Genomic DNA, 24,034 nt, shown 5'->3' with positions numbered 1-24,034 from the left:
TGGCTTCTGCCCCCTGGTCCCTGGCAGACAAGGCTGGATCCAAGGACACCCTCCTGCTCCTCCCCTACTCACACCCATTTACTAGGGTTAGACAGAGACCATGGCCTGTGGGTCCATCCCGGCTCGGCTGGATCAGCCTGCCTTTCTCCTTCTTCCCAAACAGGCGGCCGATGGATGATTTGATGCCCTTGCGCTTGGCACCCTTGTGCAAGGAGTCCTGGCTGCTGTTGCTGCTGCTGGGGTTGCTCCCTGGATCCTCCAAAGCACTACAGGATGACAGCCAGGACGGGGTGGGATGAAAAGAAATATACTTAAATTACAGCATGAGAGATGGGAACTAGACTTCAGGAAGAACTTACAGTAAATGTCAGGATTGAAAGGGTAAGGGGGGTATGATCAGAGCACGGGACCAAAAGAGACATGGAAATGTCCTTCTCTCATGGTGTTTCAAAGAGAAGTGAGATGTTCAGACACCTGGGACAGGTAAGGTTCAGCCTGTTCAGAGGCAGAGAGAGGGACGAGGTAAACTTGGGGACGGAGAGGCTTGAGATGGGGTCTGCTCCATTTACCTCTTGCCTTCTTCCTGGCTCAGGGCAGGGAGGCCAAGCTTTTCTAGCTGCAGTGTCCTGGGTGAGGAAGGAGGAGAAGTCTCACATTTTATGGTGGCTTTATCCTCTCGGTTCTCTTCCCAAGACACTGGTGACTGAACAGACAGTGGAGCCGTCAGGGGGTAGAGGGAGAGAGCGGGGGCTTGCTGACCCAGCCCAGATAGGCGGAGGGGCGTAGAGAGCGGCAGAGGGGAGGCCCTGCCGGGGCTTCTCAGAGTTCAGACTCAGACTCAAGGGCCCACGGGGGAGAAATTGAAAGGGAAAGGTGGGGGAAAATTAACCTGTTAGTACCTGGGTCATCAGGCAGCACTCACCAGCAGCTTCCTCCTATGCTTTCTTAAGTCACTGGGCTGGAAGAGAGAGTGGAGGGTGAGCTTGGACTCACCTTTTGGATGCTTGAACGTCTACCCTAAGGGGAACCCAGTGGTCTTAGGATGAGAAGATAGGACTCAGCACCTTATACAGACCTGAAGAGAATATCACAGCAAAACAAACCAACAAAAAACTGGCTTGAAAAAAAAATAAATCAGGGCTTCCTCTGAAAGACAGAAAGACGTGTGGGGGCTGGGTGAGTTTCTTAAGCATTATCCAAGGGGACAGGGCAAGAAAGTAACCACGTAGCTCTTCCCAAACCCAGAACGATGTGCTGGTAACCTGGCGTGCCAAGGTCTATACACATCATAAGAAGAAAATGCTGTGACCCAACTGAGAGTGAGCCCTGCAGTCAATTCCCCTCGGTCAACCCTGAAGCAGAGCCTAGTGATGACAAGGTTGTTCATCAACTGCCCCAAGTCTCTCACCAAGGTCATGACCCCCATCCGATCCAGGTCCTGGGCAGCACTGCGGGAGGTAAGCTTAGGTGTGGCACGGCCGCTGAGTGGAGGGGACGCGCTGGCCAGGGACAGGGCGGTCAGAGAGGTGGGGATGGAACCGCGTTTGTGCAGCTGGGTCAGGTCTAGGGCCTCCATGCTGCCACTAGTCACTCGCGTTTCCAGCTCCTCTGCACGGAGCTCTGTGGACTCCTTCTCTTCCTGGATCATCCTGGGAGGTAGGCAAAATCGGGCCTCACTGTTAGCCCAGAGAGGACTGGCAGGAGGCACGTGTGGGCACTGCCTGAGTCACCACCCAGTGACCCAGGGTACAAGGTGATGCTCAGGTGTATCCCAGTGTTCGGGGGCATTGCAGGGACATACAAGGCCTTGTGGGCACAGCTGGTTCTATCCCACTACAACTTAGCAATTTTCTGTCTAGTTAACTGGCCTAACGTAACAAAACTCCCTAGTTTAACAAAAGCAGTTGCTAGGAAAGGAGGCAAGTCAGTCAGTGGAATATAAACCTTCCCGGAAGTTAGAATGCTTGACCTACCACTATCTATAGGGCCTCAGTTTCCCAATATACCCAATGTCAGGAGTGGTCTAAGTCAGTAGTTCTCAAACACAGAACCTTTAATTGATGCTGATCCCTGATGGAATGTTCCCTGTTCCACAGAAAAATTAGAGTAGTAGTGATAATGTTATGTGTATGGGGGAGGCACTCAGAGAGAAATGTGTGTACGCACACTCACACACACACACACACACACACACACAAATGTAACGACGTCAACTATCCTTTAGAAGTAGGACCTATCTTTATTCTCAGAGCATATCTTTCCAACTTCAGGGATATTAAAATATCCTTTCTTTGATAGAATGGTTATGACAGGAGACGGTAATTTCTTTACTGTTTCATTTTGCAGAATGAAAGTTGGCAGTACTATGTTAGTACCCTTCTCTGTGTGTGTGTGTGTCTGTGTAGTATTTTCTTTTTAGCTTGTCTGTGCAATCCAAAAGTGTGGGAACCACTGAACCAGATGACCCCTACAGCCCTGTAAAGCACTAACGTTCTTTGCTTTGGACTTTCCTTTGCCATTTGTCACAAACGTTAATAAACTCTCTATAAAAATGGAGTAAAGGGTAGATTTTGATAACATTCCCTGCCAGTGGTTTCTGTCTGATGCTTCATGAAGGATGGAAGGCATGACACAGTGCACGGAGTTTAGAAAATTTTGAATCCTGGCTCTGCCACTTACTGCACTGCTTTGGGCAAATCATTTAATCTATCTTATTTGTTTCCTTGTCTGTAAAATGGAAATAATGCTGTCTCCTCCAGTGACTGTGATAAGACTGACAAAAGCTCTCACCCTGAGTTGGCCTCAGTATGTGGGAACTACACAAAAGTGATTGTGTTTAGCTGTAGGAGGTCAGGAACACAGCCTCCGAAGACCTGGGAGGAAAAATGAAGCCTGAGAAGTCAATCTGAAGTCCTGCCCCTCTCCATCAGCGTTGTGCCAGAACCTTGCCTGATCCCCACACAGGGTCCCTAGACGATGGCACTCAAGGTGCAGCTGTAAGAGACAAGCAAACACATATAGAATCTCTCCTGCAGTGTTCAAACACAAAGAGCCTCTGTCCTTCAAGGAACCTCCCAGGCCCTCCACCCCTGCCCTAACCTGATCTCCTCGTTGATAGCATCCAGCTGCTCCTGCAGCATCATGGCCAGGGTCTGGGCATCTGAGTGGCTGCTGGGGGAGACAACGTCCATGGAGCCCACCAGACCCCCTGGTTCATCCTCATCCACATCAGAGATCTCACGGTCACTGTCAAAGGCAGGGGTGGCTGTCGGGACCAGCAGCGCAGGCAGTGGAGATGGCTCCCAGTCCTTAGCAGGGAAGGATAGAGAGGTGGGTGAGACGCACGCGATGGCTGAGGAGCAGGACCCTCCCCACCTACAGCAGCAGCACTGACATTTCCCGGGAGGTTGTTGGAAACGCTAAATCTCAGGTACCATCCCAGACCAGTAATTCAGACTCTGCCTTCTAACAAAATTCCTGGATAACTTACTTGTATGTTAAAGTCTAAGAAACACTACCCAAACTCAAGGAGGCAGAGAGCAGAATACTTAGGAAAAGATTCCAGAAACTGCCTTGCTTTGAATGCTGGCTCCACCAAGTCCCAGCTATGAAAGAGCTGTTTAACCTCTCTGTGCCTTAGTTTCTTCATCTGTAAAGTGGGAACAGTAACAGTATCTACCTCATAGTTAGCTCTGAGGATTAAATTAGGAAATGCATGTAAGGCACTTAGCACAGTGTCTGGCACCAAGTAAGTATTATGTAAAGTCTATCCATTTCTATGCACACAAAAGGTAAAGTGAACAAGAGAAAACCAAGCAGGCCTAACTGTCTTGTGTCTCACAGACTTTTAGCACATTACAGAACCCTCTGGTCAACCGTCAGAGGAGGCAGCTTCTCAGAAATCGTCCTACAAACCTCTTTGGTAGACAAAGGCCTAGAAGTGCAAAGAGCACAGAACTGGGCTGGGAGAGTGAGATCGGGGAAGAAAAGGGAAGAGCCCATCTCTAACTCTATCTTCTGTGTCCCAAACCCCCCAGGGCTCTTTTCTCACTCCTGCAGCCTTTAGATTGAGCTCCTGGGCAGCTGCTGTGTTGTTATAAACAGAAGGAGGACAAGGAGAGAGGGGAGAGAGAAAAAGAGATGATTTCAGACGTCAACTCCCCGCCTTAGGGGTTCCCCTAAGGGCGGAGATGAATCCTTCCCCATCAGATAGGAGTTCCCTCCTTTTCTCTACCTCTATCTTCTAGCGCCCTAGAGCATGTAGGGAACCTGCGTTCAAGACAGAGCATGGTTAACAATTATGAGCCTAGGAAGGAATCAGACTTCCCCAAAAGACTGAAGTCAGTCCTTTTCTGCCCCTAATCTTTCCTGTTTCCTCTCAGCTTCCTAGGCAGACCCCACAGAAACTACATGCTTCTCAGGAAACTGCAGGAGCCATCCCAAGGGTCAGTTAACCTGTTATCCCGCCCTCACCTCCCCCATAAACCACAGCTTTTGTTTCAGAGAGCTTGCCAATTCCATCTTGGCCCTACTTCCCCCACCCCCACCACTAAAACACCCAGGCACACGTGCACAGGCTTCAGTGGGGCCTCAGGGACTGGCTGGCCACCCACCAGCCCCTACCTCTTGCCCATCAGGAGGTCAAGGCGAAACACAGCTGTTGTAGCTGATGACGGCCTTAACCCCGAGGCTGCAGCTGTCACTGACATGGGGGAGGGTAGGGGGAGGATGTGCCCCGCACACCAGCTGTCTGTGAAACCAGAGCCAGACACGTGGCTGAACTGACCCCAAATTCCCCTGGGGAGACCCATCCACACTCACCCCTCCACCCCCTTACCTCGGCAGGCGGTTCCCGCCGTGCTGAGTGACAACGGCGCAGACCTTGAGATGCGTGGGCAGTCGTGCTCAGGGAGAACCGCACATCCGCTGCACTGCTCGTGTACGCCCTGGAGTGGTGGATGGAGGAGAAAAGGTGAGCCCTGAGGTCTGACAGCCCCAGCTCACACCCACTGGCCCCAAAGAGTTAAGGGCTCTTCAGCTTGGAGAAGAGAAGGACATGACTTTTGTAAATGATTTAAAGGTTTCCATGTAAGCAAGAGATTAGGTTTATTCTCTGGTGCTTCAGGAATGAGAATGATCCAGGTGAGTAAGTTCTAGGCAGGTAGCTTTTCATTTAATACAAGAAGAACCTTCAAACAGTACACAAGGTATCTGGAGGGAGAGGGGAGTTCCTGCTTATCCTCACTGCCACTTTTCTCCGCAACTCAGTTCCAGCTCTATGATGGGGTCAGTACCTCTATAGTCAAAGCCAAGAATCCTCAGTCACTAAGGAAAGCAATGCCACATAGCTCGGTGTGCTCAGGGCTGTCTTTTTGATTGGGGTAGGGGGTTGGTCTCTTCTTAGCATTCTACAGGAACGGAGGAGTAGGAGGAATTCCAACTACAATTTCCTGTCTCTATTCTCTGCTTCTCTCCATATGTGCTCTGTAGCTCAGTCGTGTCCAACTCTTTGTGACTCCATGGACTGTAGCCTACCAGGCTCCACTGTCCATAGAATTTCCCAGGCAAGAACATTGGATTGGGTTGCCATTTCTTTCTCCAGGGGATCTTCTAGACCCAGGAACTGAACTTGCATCTCCTGCATTGGCAGGCTGATTCTTTACCCACTGTGCCACCTGGGAAGATGCTTCCCTCCACACTCCTATACAATAATTCCTAATAAACTTGAAATTGGTACCCAAGTGTCTACCACTCTAGAAACCTACAGACTTCTCTTCAACATCTCTTTTCCTAATTTATGTCCTATGCTACCTCTCTGCACATATATATACACACATTTACTTTTCTCTCTCTTCAAAAAAACTGATCCCTATTCCCCTGATACAACAAGAGCATGACTATAGGGAACCTAATGAGTTCTGATCTAAGACATTTTGGTTTGTACAGAATATATCCAGAAGCCATGAACCTTGAGTAGCATCATCCACTTCAGTCTCCTCAATCATCACCCTGCCTCTCTGGGCAGAGAATTGAGTGCAGGCTTGATGTCTGAGTTCAATACCAAATGCTTCAGAAAATATGAAGAAAAACCCAGAAGTTCTCTAAAACATGGGCCTAATTCTAGCATTATGTTCAGAGCCCTAACTAAGTTATCTCAAAAGAACTAGAGTGAACCAGATACTCCCCATGAGCAGGCCCTGTGGGACACAGGTGGGCATGTAATTCAGTAGACCCCTCTCAACAACATGCCCTCTGTCAAGGAAGCAGGAATCATGCCCTGTGTTTCATGACAGTGGGGAAGGATCATGCTGTGGTCTATTGGCTCTCAGCATCCTTCAGAGGACAGGTGCTCCCTTTTAAACTGCCCGAGTAAGCTGGATGACTTTACCAAGTTTTCTAAACCTCAGTGTTCCACCCTGAATAGGAGGAGGGCCCTGAGGTCCTGAGCAGTCTTTTGTTGGGAGGAAGTCTCCTCCCCCAGGGTCCATCCAGGGCCATCCAGGACCCCGTCCCAGCGTGCCTGCCTCCTGAGCATACCTGGAGTGGATGCCATCCACAAATGGTCCTCCTCGACCCTTCAGTTGGTCCACCTCTTGGCGCAGTTTCTCAATCTCTTCAGACAGGCGGCCCTGTGCCAGGCAGACCCATAGTAGGGATAGCAGCAAGGGTAGGGAAGAAAGGGGATAAAAGGACACAGAGAACAGCAGAGTTGGGGAGAAGCAGAAGAATGCACTGCAAAGTCCAAACCCAGGGGCCCAAGGCCAAGACCACAGATGACACCAGAAGAGAAGAGGTCCAGCTGGAAAGTGAGTAGAAGAGTTGGCAGGGCAGGGCCAGAAGAGGGCTCTGTCTGGAAGGACTCGAGCAGAACAGGTCTGCTGAGCCCTCCCTGCCGACAAAGGCATGGCACATAAGGCCGGGTAGCAGAGGGGCCCGCACGAACTCCCAGGCCTCACAGACATTGCCGGGGCACACAGTGGCAATCCTCCCCAGATCTCCAGAAAGCAAGAGCTTCACCAGGTTCGTGTGCTTGCATGCCCAGTTGCTTCAGTCATGTCCAACTCTTTGCAGCCTAGCAGGCTCCTCTGTCCATAGGGTTCTCCAGAGAAGAATCCTGGAGTGGGATGCCCTCCTCCAGGGGATCTTCACCCAGGGACTGAACCCGTCTCTTATGTCCCCTGCATTGGCAGGTGGGTTCTTTACCACGAGCGCCACCTGGGAAGCCCCACCAAATCATTTTGTCAAGTCCTTCATTGGGCCCTGTCTCTCTGCTACCCACTCTCTGCCCTAAGCTTATGGCTCAGTTTCTTCTTTACAGGTGGGTGGTGATACATCCACTGTGACAGGCTTTAGTGAGGATTAGTGGGGTAACATGTGAACACGGACTAACAAACTGGCTAGCACAGTGCTGGGTTTGAGAGCAGCTACGTGAAACACAGGTGTGTTCTTTCCACACAGCAAGCTCAGCCCTCCCAGGCTGGCAGGGCTGGCCAGCAACTGGGTACCTTGTGATGGTGCTGCTCTTCAATCTGCCGCTGGGAGGTCTCCAGCTCTTGGATCAACGTGTTCTGGGGGAGATCAGCTGTGAGCCAAGAAGCCTCCCTCTCCCTGCCCTGACTCCAACTCCAGCTCTGGCCACGCCGTCCCCTCCCAGGACCATCTGCGCTCGGCCTGCTCTCCAGTTCAGCCGCTCCTTGCCCACCTGACCCCCAAACCACCACCCCTCATCCCCTAGCTGCTCTTTCCCTTCTCTCCGGTCCACAGCCCACTGCTGCAGCCCCATCCCACCTGCTCGCGGGGCTCTCCCCACACCTTTGCCCTCCCCACCCCCCCCATTTCCACCAGCTCTGTTCCTCCCAGTAACCTGACCACCAACAGTGGTCCGCAGCACCTTCTCCTCCAGGGCCACCATGCGCTCCCTGAGGTGGAGCTGCAGGCGCTCCTTCGCCTCGATAAGCAGCCGGTCCACCGTGTCTGACAGGCGCTTGTTGTGGGCTTCATTCATCCTCTCCCGCTGGCGCACCTGCAAATGCAGCCTGCCTGACAGCAGGTCCCCACGGCCCTCCCTCCACAGCCCCAGCCTCACAGGCCCCCACGGCCCTTCCTCCACAGCCCCGGCGTCACAGGCCCCCGTGGCCCTCCCTCCACAGCCCCACGGCCTCCCTCTACAACCCCAGCCTCACTGGTCCCCTGGGCCCTCCCTCTACAACCGCAGGGAAGCACCTGTTCCTACTGTGGTTCTGCGCCCACCTGGCCACTTCCATCCTCTGGGGCCCCTCTCTCCAGTGCTCCTGCCCACGCCCCCAGCTCCTCCATGTGTCTGTCTCTGTCCTAGTTAGGTCCTTGTCCAGCTCCCAGTCTCCTCCTTTCCCTGTTCACAGACCATCCTGCGGTACCACCCTGGGGCAGAGAGGGGCGCCAAAGAGTCCTGTCTGGTGTTCTCACCCGCGCCAGCTCTTGGTTCTTCTCCTCCAGCTGTCCCTCCAGCTGTCGGAGGTGCTCCTCAGTGTTGCCATGTCGCTCTTCAGCCTGGAGGTAGGAATGGGTCGGTGTAGCTTGTAGATCATCCTTCCTCCTGCTCAGACCTTGCATCCCATGCTCCCCGGTGCCACAGGAGTCTTTGGGAATTAGGGCCTCAGGGAAAAGTGAAGCCAAGCTCTCCACCTACCATAGCGGAGCATTGTGTCCCCACCACTGCCATTCTTCCCACGTACCCCAACCCCTGCCGGATTCGCCCACCCACACCTCCTCCTTCCTGCTCAAGGCTAACCTTGCACTATCTCAGAGCTGGCAGCTCAAGAGACTGTAAATTCTCATGCCTCCAGAAAGAATGCCACTTGAAAGTATGAGCTACCATAAATCTCTGTGCCTCTAGATAGGAGCACGGACTCCAGCCGGAGTTCAAATCCTGGCTCCCTCCCGTCCCAGCTGTGTGATGTTGGGCAAGTTACTGAACCTCTATGAGCCTTTGTCTCCTCCACTGTGATAACAGTATCTATGCCTTTTGCAAGGACCAAAGGTCATAATCCATGGTAAACACTTAGGACTCAATGAGCACTCAACAAATACTAGCCACAGTGATTACTTTTGCTGTTAAACCAGCCCTGGTAGAGTGGTCTCCCCTTCTGTTCATGCATCGTCAAAGATGGGGACCTCACTGTCTCTTTTGACAAGGTATTCAATATTATTACACATCTTATAGTCAGGAAATCCCTTCTAAAAGTCCTTCTACAATGACTTCCTGAACACATTAATCACTTCAGTCTAGCCCTTGTGGTCAGTTTTTGGAGTGATGAAACCTGACTGCTCAGGATCGCACACACAATATCTTCTGCTGGACTTTAAACTCTGTTCTTCATTCCTAGGGGATATTTCCTGAAAAGCTTAGAGATCACCAAGTTCAACCCCATCATTATAGAGATGATGACTTCATCACAGAGATAATGACAGAGACACCCAATTATGGAGGGAGTGACTTTTCCCAGGTCACAGAGCCAGTCAGTGGCAGAAGTAAATCTGGTCCTGCGTGTATGAGGCACAGCCAGGCTGGAGGCTCCATCTGCAGAGCTCCCAAGCTGCCACACTGGCACAATGGCCAGCCTCTCACCTCCAGAGGTCTAGGGTCTGATGCTTACTAAATATTGGTTTCCTTCTCTTCACTGCTTGAGGCGGTAGCTACGGTGATCCCACATGGGGCACCCCTGAAAAGTCTTTCCCACTGTAAACACTCCTAAATTCTCCTGATTAAGCCACCGCATATCCATGCATTTACACAGCTCTTCCAGACCTAGGCTGTTTTTAGCCATACACCTCCATAAAGTTAATTATCCTTTGGGTAAAATTATATTCCCTTTCATTTGTGCAAAAGTTGCAGCCTTCAAACAGCCAGAGGTGGTCCCAAGATCTAGAATGCTTCAATCTGACAAAAAATGAAATGCTTTGCCTAAACTCCCAGCCCCTTGAGAGATGTATAAACTCTGATCATATCTCCTCTCAAATTTCACTTTTCCAGAAATCAAAGTCCTATTTTTTTCCACTTCAGATTCCCCCAAAAGGCAGTATTACTATTAATCACAATGGTATAAATAATAATAAAAATACTTTGCATTGGCGCAGTTTTTCTACTTCTTAAAGTACTCTTACACTCACCCTCATGAGGCTCACACCCCTGTGGAGTGATAAGGGCAGGGGTTACTCTTCCATCTGACAGACAAGAAAGTGTGCTTCTTGGAGCCATGCAATGAGCAGCAGCTTCCTGGCCCCAGCCGATCACACCTCCCACTGTCTCCACCTACTGCCTGGCTCCAGGAGAGCTCAAGCAGCAGCAGTCAGAGGCAGATTCCCAGGCCGGTGTCCACTTGCCTTAGTGAGGGCCGCAACTCTTTGGGCCAGCTCAGCCTCCACCTCTGGCAGCGTCTCGGCTTTGCGCATCGTCTGCTGAAGTTTCTGCTCGGCTACCTCCAGTAGCTCCTGCAGATATCGGGCTTTCTCCTCACACTAGCAGAGTGAGGGGTGGGAAGGAGAGTCAAGAAGGAGCACTGAAGCGTCCCCTACCCCTAGCTTCAAGAGAGAGCAGGTGACAGGCCAGGGATCATCTTCATTCCAGGATACCCAAAGACACCTGACTTCCCTCTCCCAAGGTGGCCTGCTGTACTTCAGTGGCTCTTGGGCCACCAAGGGGAGGGTCAAGCATGATCATCAGGACCTCCAGGTTCGAGTACAATGCCCCCAAACCCCAAATGCAGGAGTTACCTGGCGATGCAAGGATTCCCTATTGGCCAGCTCGTTCTCCAGTTTGTCATTGAGGTCATGGATTGATGTAGCCTCACGCTGAGCAGCCAGGTAGCGCTTCTCCAGGGTGGTGATCCGCTCCTCCATGTCCTCCTTCTGGGCTAGAGCCTGAGCAGGAGAGGACAGGGTGCCAGAGAAGGGCATCAGCTTCTTCCTGCCCCCACTCTGTCTGTGCCTACGCACTAGAATGGCTGTGTCTCCGCCACACTCCCCTACCAGCTTCTGATCCTGACCCATCCCTTCCACCACTCCTCCCCACACCGGACCCCCTGAGCATTCAGTCTTACACTCCTCAGCCCTCACTTGGCCCTCCCTCAATACCCAGGACATCCAACAGCTGCCTTCCTAAGTGCCAAAGGCCCGCACCCAGAAAGACAGTGTCAGGCCCAGGCCCCTGCTCACTTCCCGGAGGTCCCTCTGGTGTTTGCTGCTCAGTTCCTCAGACTTGATGAGGTCCCGGCGGGCTGTGCCCAGGTCCTCCTCCAGTTCAGCCACAGTTGCTGTCAGGGTGACCAGTCGCTCCCGGGTCTGGCTCAACTCAAAGTTCTGCTTCTCCAGAAGCTCCTGCAGCTCCTCAACCTGGCCTGCGTCCTCCTCCAGAGACATGGAGCTCTCAGTTAGCTGTCAGGCACCCCCTCCCTGCCCTGCCCCGGGGAGAGGGGCAGAAGGACAGCACATCCAGAGCAGGCCACAGCTCTGCCCCAGCTCCAGAGCACATGTCCCAGGAACACCCTTCGTCCTCTGAGCTCTAGGACCTCACGCCAAACAACAATCAAACACCCTCACTCTCCTGTGTCTCTCTTGAAAAGCAATCATTTCTAGTTTTACCTGCTATTTCAGTCTCTTGTAACCTAGAGAGGGCCATGACTAGGGGAACAGAGGCTCAGAAAGAGAAGTGATCTCTTAGATAGATGGCTCCTAACAATTCAGTTACATGCTTACCAGTGTACATACTGGGCACTAAAAGAAAAACCTGCAGATTTCTTTGCAGATGGGGTAAGGGGAAGAAGGAAAGAGAGATGATAACCTTGGAGAAAGCTCCAAATTTAATTCAAGCAGTCGCTCTACTGCATGAAAGCTGGGCAGGGCCCACACCCCATCTGGGGTAAGACGTGCCCCCTCTGTGCAGCTCCCCGTGACCCACCTTCCACAGGCCTTTTGGTCCCAGCTCCACAGTCCCCTCCTCTTCGGCCACTCCATCCCGAACCCCTGACCCCTGCTGTAGGGAAGACACCTTCAGGGAGTCAAAGAGAAGAGAACCTTCTAGACCTTCCAAATCCCCCACCTCCCAGAGAGAGATGCCTCATGTTAGCTAACAATCTCCAGCTAAGACAGGAGGGAAAAGTCTGATGAGGACCAGAGTTGGGAACAGGTGTAACCCAGCCATGGCTTCCAGATGAAAAGAGGGAAAGTAGCTTACCTGCTGGTGGGCACACGCCAGCTGTTCCTCCAAAGTCGTCACTCTCTCGAGGGCCGCCCGGAGCCGCTCTCGCACCTGCCCAAGGAAAGGGGAGATGGAGAAAGAAACAGGGACCCTCTGGACTTGAGCTGGAGAAGCCTGGGCTTGGTCTATCATCACTGAGCATGAGGCAAAGAGAAAGACCTACCAAAAGGCAAATTTCTGAGAGGGCACCTAATAGAAGGACCTGGAAATTGGACTAACGGTAGGAGTAAGCCAGTTAGGAAGCTAGAAGGCAGTTTTCCCTAAACAGAGGATACACAAATCTCAGAGAAGGGATGCATGGAGGCTCCAGGGAAGAGACTGGGGGTGGACTGGACCGTATTGTATTGTATCCATGGTTGCATTGGGGGTGGATGCAGGCTGTCGGCTAGCCTAGGTACCTTCTCATCCAGGGCCTTGTGGTGCTCAAACAGTGACTTGAGAGCCTTCAGCACCTCCACCTCACTGGAAACTCCTGATGGTGACTGAGCCTGACGCTTCACCACAGTCATCCTCAGTGACCGCTCATGGCGGGACACCAGGCACTCCAGATGTTCCAGAAGCAACTGGCAGAGAGAAGGCGAGGGTGCAAGGGAGGACTGTGAGCCTACACCTCGGGGGCTATAAGCACGGTCCACACAAACCCCCAGCAAGCCCAAGTCCTGCCGTGTGTACTGCTGTTGGAATGCGGAGACACTCCCATGTGGGTAAACGGGCACTGCCCCAACTTCAGACCTGTCCCAGCCTCTCTCTCAAGACCCTGACTTTCCCATGATCCCCCAGCTAGAGGTGAAACACCTAGGACTGATGGTTGAACACACTGACTATCATCCCAGAAGACAAGGCAAGAGGAGGTGAGTATGGGGCTGGATGTGCTGGCCATGCCTGCTCCCTCGGTCATACTCCCCACCCCCCAAAGCACAAACACACACCAGGTCACCCCACTTACCCTCGTGTTATTCCGCTCTGCTTTCAGCTCTGATATCTCTTCCTCCCTCTCTAGAAGCTGCTCTCGACACATACTCAGCTCCCGGGTTAAGGTGGTAAATTCCTGTAAATCCCCAAGGCCCCTCAGTGCTTAAGGATCCACCACTTACACAGTATCCTGCATGCCCAAGTCCGTGAGTGGTGGGATCCTGTCACTTGTCCCCTACTTCCACCAACTGTCCCCAGAAAAATCCCTACCCATCTACATGTGCTTAGTCTCTCAGTTGTGTTTGACTCTGAGACCCCATGGACTGTAGCCCGCCAGGCTCCTCTGTCTATGGGGATTCTCCAGGCAAGAAAACTGGAGAGGGTTGCCATGCCCTCCTCCAGGGGATCTTCCCAAACCAGGGATCAAAACCAGGTCTCCCACATTGCAGGTGGATTCTTTCCTGCCTGAGCCACCAGGGAAGCCCAAGAATACTAGAGTGGGTAGCCTAGCCCTTCTCCAGGGCATCTTCCTGACCCAGGAATCGAACTGGGGTCTCCTGCATTGCCAGTGAATTCTTCACCAGCTGAGCCACAGGGAAGCCCTACCCATCCATACTATTAGCATATGTTTCTCCAGAGGGGAGAAGCATTCCACGTACATGCAAGGGAACACAGTTGGATATGACAGTGAGAAAGTCACCAAGTGTGCTCTGTGATTCCTTCCTCCTGCAGCCACCAATATAATCTGATTATGCTCCCCCCTCCCATTTTGCATTTGTTTCTCCAACAATCCAGTGACATTTCCCTGTAGAAGCGGGTGGAGGTGAGTTTCACTTCTGGTTTGCTGTTAGTAAGGTCCAAACAGAGATTGATGGATATTAAAGAAGGAAGAGAAGGGGGCTTTGAAGTGAGTGTTCTGGAGAGCTCTTTTCTACTCCCTTCCCAGAGTTTTGCAAGTTTCAGGTAGCAAAAAAAATGAGATGACTGAAGGGCCACCCTGCATAGAAACAAGAGTGTACAGATCTGCTGAATCAGCCATGTGGCTTCAGCTCTGGCTTCTAGGATCCCAGCTCACGCCATCCTGGGGCCTGATGCCAGGGCATTTGTCCTGGCTTTGTCGAATGCCCATGTATAAAGTATCCCTTTGAGGGGTCTTTTCCCACAATGATAGGCCCAGACACTCTGAGAGACATTTCCAGCCCACTCTCATCCATGAGGCCAAGAACAGAGGGTGAGAGGCTGGCCCCAAAGACCCAGGCCTATCATATCTGTTTATACTTAGACATCAACTAATTCCAGAAAGGTGTTTAGTTAAGGGGTCCAAACTCTGTGGATGCTCAGGGTCTGGGAGTGACTGAATAGTGGCTACAGTCCCATCCCAACCTGCAGTCTCTCTCACACAGCACAGAATCACTACTGAAGGAAGAAATTCAAAGCAATCACCTTTCATCATTCCATATCAGGCCAAGGGGACAAGAGACACAGGGAAGAGACAAGGGGCACAGAGAGATGCCAGAGCCTAAGAAGCCTCGGACGCGGACCCTGCTCATGATTCCTGCCTTTCTCTCAAAGCCACGGGCAACAGCAGTCAAGCAGCTCCCATCCCGGAGGCCAGGCCTGGCCTCATGCAGCTTCGCTATCCAGCTCACACACGTGTGCATGCACACATTCTCCCCCCCACACACACACCTGAACACTTGACGGCATGCCCCCAGCCCCTAACTTGGCACTATCAGCTCTCCTACTTTATCCAGGCTCAGTCACTGCCTAGTCTTCCCACCGCAGTGTGCCTCCTACTTCCCTCCCCAGCTCTTACCATCTGACACACTGTTGCCAGGGTAATCTCCCAAAGCAATGTTGTCTTCACCATTAAATACCAACTTCTTACGCTGGTTCCAGCTTCTCTCTCACAGTTCCTTTCCAAACACCCTAAGACCCAGTTAACCTGAGTAACCTGCTGTTCTCAATCACTAGTAAAGTCCACACCTTTGCTCAGTGGGCTCCCTCTCCCTCCTTCCCAATCCTCTGCCAACACCTGATTTTTCAAAGTCCATCGCAAAGGACACACTTCCTTGGGGTCTTCCTAGTGGAAGGCTTTTTCCTTCCACTGAAAACTGGAACAAAATTCTGGGAGTGCTGACCATGTACCAGCTCCTGGTTGGTCACTGGAGACACAGTAACAAGATAGACATAATCCCTGCCTTTGTGAAGCTCCCAGAGCAGAATTAAGATCAGTTCTCAGCTCTGCCCATTTGTGATCTTGGGCAAAATGTCGAACCTCTTTAAACGTCTAATCCGAAAGATACAGTCGTCCCTCAAGGGCTGCCATGAGGATCAATGATCTGGCCCCTATTTTACTCATTGATATGATTTTAACAGTCCTCTGGAGCCCCTCTTCTATTCCTCCACACTCTTCCTGTCGTTTGGGTTCTTGTCTATTTCCTTTTTAGTGTATGAGCTCCCTAGAGGCAGGTGGTTCCTTCATCCCAGGGCTTGCTCAGGGCTCCAAACACAGTGGGCGTAGGATGGGCCCACCTCTCACCCCAGTTCCTCACCAGGGCTCCATATTCTCATCTAGAAAGCATCATAATACTCTGCCCTGCGGACACTTCTGAAGCCTGGGCAGGAACCTTGCCCGCTCTGGCCCTTCTCCCCACATGCAAGGGGCAGAGGAGCACTCCAGCTCCTCAGGGCTGCCTCCTCCTCCACCCCGGCAGCTCCTCTACCGGCAGGGCGGTCAGAAGCAATTCACCAGTCTCCTCAAGGTTGAATTTCATCCTTTGTATAATAGAGGTGATGGTGATAATAGCACCAAATTCACAGTTGTGAGAATTCTGTCAGGGAAACCCCATGCAAAGTGCTCAGCATACAGAAGATGCCATAAAGGGTGACTATAATCGCTACTAGTTGTGTTGACGGAGGAGAATAAGAGAAGTGTCACAATTCTGTCTATAATTGTCCACGGGATGCCTCTTGTTTCTCTCATCCATGCAAAGAGAGATGAACTAGATTGTCTCTAAAGCTTCTCCCATCTTCGCTCTCTGTGGTTCCCACCCACCACTTCCAAGAACAGACCCTGGTGAAGAGCAGCCAAGGGGAAGCGTCCTGCCCAGTACCGGCTGCCACCTGCTGGCTGCCTGGGCTCACTGCAGCTGGCCACTAAGGCGGGGCTTTCCTGCATCAAAGGCCATCCTTTTCTCCAGGTGAAGCCAGTTTCAGCCTGAGGCGCTTGGGAGAAACAGGGAAAGGTTTTATGAAACAAGGCAAAGGAGAGGAAATGCTCTGTGAGTTCCATCTGTTGAGATGCTCACAGATGCAGAGCTGAGGGCTCAGAAGGTGTGGCTCTGCTGGGCTGGGTGAGGGGAAGGGGAGGAGAGAAATGCTGACGGGCAGGCCTTACCTGGGGGAGGGCAGAGTTAAGGTGGCGCTGGAGCTGGTCTCGCTCATGCAGGGCATCCTGGAGCCGGCTCTGTGTCGCCAGCAAAGTCTCCTGACTCTCCCGAAGGGACTCTAGCAACTTCTCCCGCTCATCCAGCATGTTCACCATCAGCTGCTCAAAGTTGGCGTCAGCATCGGCTCCATGGGGAGGCCCCAGGGGGTCTCCCTCGTTGATTGTGGGCATCACTTCACACATGGTGGGGGTGGGCAGGGGACAGGGGAGTGGCTCACAGGGTTGGCACCTCCGGGGGTCTCAGTGAAAAGGTCTCACAGTGGGCAGTACCAGGTGAGTGAAGAGGTGGGCAGGGGCTTCTCCATGGCATCAGTTGGTCTCAGTCTGAAAGGGGCCTGGTGCCCAGAGTGCCCCTGTGAAACGGAGTGAGAGGGCCTGGTTTAAGCTCTCTGGGCTGGGGCTGGGTACCCTGTGTCCCCAGACAAGGAGGAAGCAGCCGAGTGTGGCCATGACAGGCGGAGCAAGTAGGGCTCAGAGAGGACCCTTCTCTTAGACTGAGCACTGCAGCCTGGCAGAGTCCCAGCTGGGTCCACTGACAACCATCGTTTCTGGAGGGCCGTGGTCTGTTGGAGAAGAGACTACTGTGAGAAGCAGCTGAGCAGAGAAGGGCAGAGGAGGAGGCATGGGTGAGGGCAGAGAACGCAGGAACCTGGAGCAGAATGTGGGGGCGTGGGGGAGGAGCTGGGCAGGCCCCTCCTCCGGGTTTTCTCACTCAGATGGTGCCTTCCTTAGTTCTCCCTAGAAATGCACATGCCTGCTGCTGCAGCTTCTGCTGCCAGCTTTCTCCACCCCCAGCTGTCAGAAGGGCAGCCGCAGTGGAGTGGCTCCTGACCCACATGGCTTGCTGGCCAAATATAGAAATGATTCAGTAAGTGGCAAGAGAGCAGCCAGAAAGCGGCCAGAGTCCTCCCAAGTGGGGCGGTGCAAGTGGGAGGGGGAGAAACAGGGTCCCTACCCCACCATAGGTTTCTTCTCCACGTTCAGGCCAGGGTGAGTACAGAAGGGGTTAAAGAGTTCTTAGTGGATATGAGTCCCATACAGAATAGACTGCTGGGGTCACAGGAAACAGGGACAGAGTAGCTCTTACCCTGACCCCTGGTACAACATGGCTACCTGGCAAGGCCCAGGCTGGACAATGGGGCAGGCAGAGAACCCTGATCTGCTCCATGCCCATCATTCAGGGAAGTCTCTGGATCAAGTCATCCCCTCCTCCTGAACCCTGGCAGACAGTAGGCTTCCACTCTGAACTCATGAATTGCCTCCTATGGGCTGGAGCAGGGACTGAATGAAGTGAAGGATCGGTGACGGGGAGTGGGGAGGGTTACCCTCCTAGGGCAGGGCTTCCAAGGCGGGCCTCTGCTCATGTCTGGGAATCTTTTCCCTCCAAGTCATTGACCAATGCTAGCACTGTCAGAAGCCACCGGCTAGGGTGGTTAACACGTGCACAGCCTGGCAGGAACACCTTGAGTTTTGCACAGGGATGCCCAGCGGTCAGAGCAAAGGAAAGGGAACTGAGGAAGGCGGCCAACAGCTGGGGATTTCCACCTGCCATCAGCTTTTGGTCTCCCTGCTCACTGCTGGAAGGCTACCACCTAATCAGTTTTCAGAGGAAGCTGTCTTCAAAGCTCCTGTTCTAGGACCGATGGGATGTGAAACAGCCAGTGCGGTGATAAGGACTCACAGAAACCTCATAAATGGTGCTTTCCTTCCTTCCTTACCCCTTCTACATCTGGGAAACTCAGAGACAGCTTCTTGTCTAACCCTCTGGTGGCAGACTGGGAGAGTCAGGGAGAGGACAGGCAGCATCTGGACCCAGTGTGAAGTGAAAAGTCAGACACAGGAAGTCAGACACCCTGTGGCAGGGCTGAACCTAGCAGGAGAACCAAAAAAGGGCCAAGCCTCTACCTGAATCACCCTTACCCTCCCCAGCCCCCAGGAATGGGGGACAGAAAAAGTGATGCAGGGGAGAAACATGGGCCCAGATGAGATAAAAGTCAGAGCACTAACTAGAGAACTCCCAAGTCCACAGCCACGGCCATTCCCAGAGGACCCAATAGTTCAGGCAGCATGTGGGTGTGCCCATATATGCACACATATGCCCACATATGTATGTATACTGGCAGACAAAGGATTTGGAGCCTTAGGACATACACATGTTCCCAGACACAGAAAATGGAAACAAAATCTGACCCAGGGAGCCCTTCTCCAAACTGGATAGCCACTGTAAAAGGTGGGATCCCACGAGGTGAAAAGTAGCACCCTGGTCTGCACCCTACGTTACCCCAATATCCCTGCTCCACAGAGTAGCTGGGAGCAGAGCAGACAGGAGGAGCTACTGCCCCAGTCCTGCCAGAGCAGTGGTCTCACTAATGCTAATGACAGCAATTGCTCGGACTCGCTCACCCTCCTCACCTGAAACACTCCACTCTGTGAGATTTAAAGGCCACTGGCTTCCCTGGTGGCTCAGAGGGTAAAGTGTCTGTGTATAATGCAGGAGACCTGGGTTCGATCCCTGGGTTGGGAAGATCCCCTGGAGAAGGAAATGGCAACGCACTCCAGTACTCTTGCCTGGAAAATCCCATGGACTGAGAAGCCTGGTAGGCTATAGTCCATGGGGTCACAAAGAGTCGGACATGGCTGAGCGTCTAGTGGTTAGTGGCCCCACCATATCTCTCTAAGCTCATCAACAGCCATGCCCAATCTCTTCCCACTCTCCTGCCCCCACCCGAAGAAGAAGTGTGAAGCCAAAGAGAAGATCAGTCTGGGGAAGGGGCCCCTGTGGCAAAGGCTGTGCTTTGGAAAAGAGCACTGTGCTCAGGAGCACAGGGACTGAGTCCAGCAGAGCTCAGGCAGCCCACAGCATAACGCACAGGAAGGAGCCCAGAGCTAGGACTCTGGAGCCCTGAGCCGCAGTTCTGTCACAGACTAGCTGAGTGATCCTGGGTTTGTCTTGACTTACTGAGACCTCTGCTGTAAGACAGAACCCACGACCCTTATTCAGTCCATCTCAGGGGGATGACACCATAGATAAAGAGCCTGGGAAAGCAGAAAGCATCCCATGATTGTAGGGGAATTTGAATTATGTTAGTAGTGGGCAAAGGTGGGCCTGTGGGTGGAGTTTTTAATGGTTCCTTCTAGGAAAGGGGTTGAGAAGTTCTCAGGAAGGGAACATAGGATCTCAGGCTGCCCACAGTGATGTGCTGGACATTTGGTCTGATTTGGCCTACCGAAATCCTCCCAGTCATCCTGGCAACTGAGAAGCTGACTTTGGTACCATCATCGCTTCCCCAGGCTCCTTCCAATCCAAGAGCCAGGTAGCCACTCCACTCCCCCTAGTGAAATGGCATCCCACAGAGCAGGCTGAAGATGCGCCCAGAGGTGCATGGCAGGCGGATGCCTCTGAGATGACTGTCCAGGACTTCCTACGGCTGCCCCCACAAACTTCACTAGTGTGGTGAGCAGACGGGGGCTCGAGAACAGCCCTATCGGGACAACTGGCTCTTTCTGGTTCCATCGCCACCTTTAAATAGTGCAGTTATCATCTCAACCTAGCAGAAGCCTCAACTCCTGCACAATTTCTAAGTAACACTCACAGATCAAAAGCCACCAGCCCCTAAAGCAGACATATATGAGGAGCTGTGGCGGTGAGGAGTGTCGGCAGGCTGTGACACAACAGAGGAGTGCCCCCAACCAAGCTGATGTGTGTGTGTGAAGAGGGAGGGTCAGATGAAAACCAGGCCTCTGCGCTTATGAATACAGGAGAGGCAGACTCTGAAACCTCTCTGGCTCCCTAATAATCACCCCCATCTTTTCCTAACAAACAGGAGGGATGGGCGCTTGGATGTGATGCTCTGGGTGACCACACACACATACACAGACTGGCTTCCCACCGCCCTACCAGATGGCAGGCCCCACCATGGTAAGACAGCTCAGCAAGGACAAAGCTATTGGCTTCCATAGAGACCCAAGGGCCAGGGCAAAGCTTCCAGGAGCTGTGCCCAAGTGTAAGTGGGCCAAGAGCCAGGCAAAAGGGGAGCTTCAAGGTGAGAGCCCCTTTACCTCAGAGTAAAGAGCTAAAAAAGGAAGGTCAGATACCACCCAATTGGAGGAAGAGTGAAGACCTGAGGAAATGGGGGAGAGTCATCTAGGAAAACAGTAACAATTATGAAAGCAGCTATGATTTATTCAGAATTTACCATGTGCTAGACATTGTGGCATCGGTTGACACATAGTAACTTTAATTCTCCAGTTCCTTGCAAAGAAGACACAGTTCTTCTCATTTCACAGATTTGAGAATTGAGACAAGTCATGCAATCAAGTCTATGTGGCTAGTAATAAAAAGAGCTAGGATTCAATTCCAGTCTGTCTGACTCCAAAGAGGAGTAGAGGATGGAGGAGAGGGGAGTGGACACGACTCCTTCAGGCATCCTGTTTCTTCCAAGAAGCCAAGGCACTTGGGCCCCAGCCCCTTTCACCCTTATCCAGGAGACGGGAGCCTAAGGGTTCACTTGCCTCAGCCCTCCTCCACCAACCCTCCTCTAGCCCGAGCGAAGGCCTCTGCACAGCGGGCACCATGGTCACGAGGCAGCCACGTCCCCACTGGAAGTGACCTGTCTACAGAGCCTCACCCACCACCTAAGCAAACCTCTCCCCCTACCTCTGGCTGGCTCTATACTGAGCTGTAAGGAGACTGCCTGAGTTTCCCACACCACTCCATATTCCCTATTCCTACAGGAACTACAAAAGCAGACATTCTTCCGAGCCCTCAGCCTCCTCCCTCTGGGGCTTTCAGACACCATCCTCTCAGTGGAACGTAGTCCAGCTCCCCACCTCTCTTTCCCTCTCATGCAGAAGTCCATCCTCTCCCCTTGTTCCTCTTCTGATCCAGCTCAAAACCCCAAGAAGACTTGCCCCCACTCAGCCCCCTCTCCAAAGCCCCACCAAGCCCCCTTTCCCTGCTACTCCTTGTCTCTGCTCACCATCAAGCTCCCAGAATCCACCTATTGTTCACGAGCTTCTAGCACCTTATCCAGCCTGCCTTAGTCTCCTTTCCATATTAATCTAAGGAACTTCTGATCACCCTTAAGCTCTTCTTAAGCACCACTTCCCCCACGGAACCTTTCTGATTCCCTCCACACATAAGATTGCCCCTTCTACTGACCCAGAACAGCTTTTTCTTCTATTTGTGGCACACCAACTCAACTGAAGACTCTTGAGTGAGAACCATGACCTAATTATCTTTGGACTCTCCAACACTTACCATGGGCCTGACATACACAGAGTTGAGTGGATACATGTGACAGAGTCATTCTAGGAAGTCCATCCCTGACCCACTTTAAAGAAGGGGAGTTCAAAATAGAAAAAACTTATCTTGCCCTCTAAAAAATTAAAACTTCTTCACAGCAAGATGGGGGCCATTCCTGCCTTAAAAGGCAGACTCTGGAGCAAGTTGATGGACTGGCTCCTCCACTAACCACTCATGTGACTCTGGAAAGATACCTAATCTCTCTGAGCCTTGGTTCTCCATCTGTGAAATGGGGATGATAATAATATTCACTTTAGATAGCAGATGTGAGAATTACTAGAGTTCAATAACATACACAAAGTGCTGACATCAGTGTCCATCAAACACTCAGTAAGTATTAATTCCTAGCATTTCAGGCTCCTGAAGCATCTTGAGGCTGAGCCCGCTCCAAATACAGTAAGAAAACTAAAAATCTGTATTAGCTAGAGGAAGCGTTCCCAGAGGAAAAAACTTTTGGAAAAGCTTTATTGATACTTTCTCACTGCTGGCCACAAATCCCTTCAAAAGCATCCAGTTCTCTGGGTCTCTAAAGGGCCAGCAATGAGACTTCCTCTCTCTGAGCTTCAGGTTCCCAAATCTGGGAAATAAAAGTCATAACATGTAACATGATCTAGTGATCTCACAGGTTGTCATGAGGGTCTAAGGAGTTAAGAGACATGAAACTGTTCTGAGAAGTATAAAATGCTACTCAAGCACAGGTTAGCACTGACTGCCAGCTTAAGACACTCAACTTCTGAATGCTGGCATAGTCAGCTGACACAGGAAGAGACTGCTCTATCTGACAGGTTCCCCTGGGCCCATACCTGTGAAGCCCATCTCTCCAGCTGCTCCACAGGAGTGAATTATAAGCCACCTCTTACTAAGACATGGCCTATCATTTGGGTAAGCAAAGAACTTGCTGTCCAAATCAGGACAGTGAATTCAGGCACCAGGACTCAGATATAAAATGCCACTGCCCCAGGCATGTCGAACCACTTGGTCACTCTCACTGTCACCACCCAGGGGGTACTAACGGCAGAGGCTGGGGCAGAAAAGAGGCCTGCAGGTCTCTGTACATCTTCCAAAACAGCCCACTTCTAAAGTAACCACAGTTACAGCCATCACAGCTATCCATTTAAATTAAGCCAGGTGTTTGCAAACTGGGCTTTTTCATAGAGTACCTTCAGGGCAGCCTGGCATGAGAAAAAAAAAAAAAAAAAAAGAGGAAAGAGGTAAGACAAATGCAAAGGGCTCTGAACTCTCTTTTCTTTTTTTAATCTCATCAACTCCAAATCTGTGAATTTTACTGGATTTCGGATTAAGGTTTCATTTGTATCAAAGGGTTCCAAGTCTAACAAGAGGTTAGAAGATCTCTGGTAAGTATTGTCTACAGAGACCTCTGCTAAAATAAACACACATTCTCTCAAAGAGGCAGCACATCAGTGCAATAGAACAGGACCTGGGAAGGCTACACAGGACACACTGGGGGCCACACTCTAAAGGTCTAACGGTGGTGCTTTAGTTGCTCAATCATGTCTGACTCTTTGCGATCCCAAGGACAATAACCCACCACACTTCTCTGTCCATGGGATTTCCCATGCAAGAATACTAGAGTGGGTTGCCATTTTCTTCTCCAGCGGATCTTCCTGACCCAGGGATTGAACTGGCATTCAATTCTTTGCATTGCAGTTGGATTCTTTACTGACTGGGTCACCAGGGAAACCCCAAATGTCTAATAGAGATAATTTATTTACAAAAGTTAAGATAGGCTGCACCACTGAACATAGCACCTGGCTTCGGCTGAATTTACATCATAAGTACAGCAACCCCAACCATCTTCTGCTAATCAGAGCCACTGATTAACGCATATATGTCCTCAGTCCACCCTGGTGGCTCAGTCAGTAAAGAAGTAGGGAGCTACCACATAGCAGAAAACAACTGTCCAGGGGTAATAAGGAACATCAGAAGGGAGTACTGTCAGACGCTGGGGTGTGAAAGATCCAGAGCGCACAGAACTGCCCAGAGAAATGTAGGCACAATAAAAAGTGTGCATTGCAGGTGGTCACGAAAGTGTGTGTGGGGTTGGGGGTATGTGCAGACACAAAATAGAATATGGTGGGGGGAGGCATGTGTATTCACACAACAGAGTGTG

General features: G+C 51.7%; 1 protein-coding gene across 1 annotated transcript in view; it reads right to left on the bottom strand.

The window, feature by feature from the left end:
- PPFIA4 (PTPRF interacting protein alpha 4) overlaps positions 1 to 24,034 on the bottom strand; it is a 52,352-nt gene that overhangs the window by 18,906 nt on the left and 9,412 nt on the right. Inside the window, exons 2-19 of the mRNA XM_070384510.1 lie at positions 16,548 to 16,951; positions 13,182 to 13,283; positions 12,634 to 12,798; positions 12,212 to 12,286; positions 11,936 to 12,025; positions 11,194 to 11,385; positions 10,753 to 10,899; positions 10,363 to 10,497; positions 8,446 to 8,529; positions 7,892 to 8,023; positions 7,506 to 7,568; positions 6,538 to 6,629; positions 4,838 to 4,946; positions 3,100 to 3,308; positions 1,409 to 1,649; positions 923 to 958; positions 570 to 703; positions 100 to 266 (exon numbers count right to left, since the gene is read on the bottom strand). Coding sequence (XP_070240611.1) covers positions 100 to 266; positions 570 to 703; positions 923 to 958; positions 1,409 to 1,649; positions 3,100 to 3,308; positions 4,838 to 4,946; positions 6,538 to 6,629; positions 7,506 to 7,568; positions 7,892 to 8,023; positions 8,446 to 8,529; positions 10,363 to 10,497; positions 10,753 to 10,899; positions 11,194 to 11,385; positions 11,936 to 12,025; positions 12,212 to 12,286; positions 12,634 to 12,798; positions 13,182 to 13,283; positions 16,548 to 16,781 — 2,407 coding nt within the window. The 5' untranslated portion in view covers positions 16,782 to 16,951. The remainder of the gene's footprint in view (positions 1 to 99; positions 267 to 569; positions 704 to 922; positions 959 to 1,408; positions 1,650 to 3,099; positions 3,309 to 4,837; positions 4,947 to 6,537; positions 6,630 to 7,505; positions 7,569 to 7,891; positions 8,024 to 8,445; positions 8,530 to 10,362; positions 10,498 to 10,752; positions 10,900 to 11,193; positions 11,386 to 11,935; positions 12,026 to 12,211; positions 12,287 to 12,633; positions 12,799 to 13,181; positions 13,284 to 16,547; positions 16,952 to 24,034) is intronic.

Source organism: Bos mutus, chromosome 16, assembly GCF_027580195.1.
Source record: "Bos mutus isolate GX-2022 chromosome 16, NWIPB_WYAK_1.1, whole genome shotgun sequence".
NCBI lineage: Eukaryota > Metazoa > Chordata > Mammalia > Artiodactyla > Bovidae > Bos > Bos mutus.
This window is presented reverse-complemented; position numbering and strand designations above follow the sequence as displayed.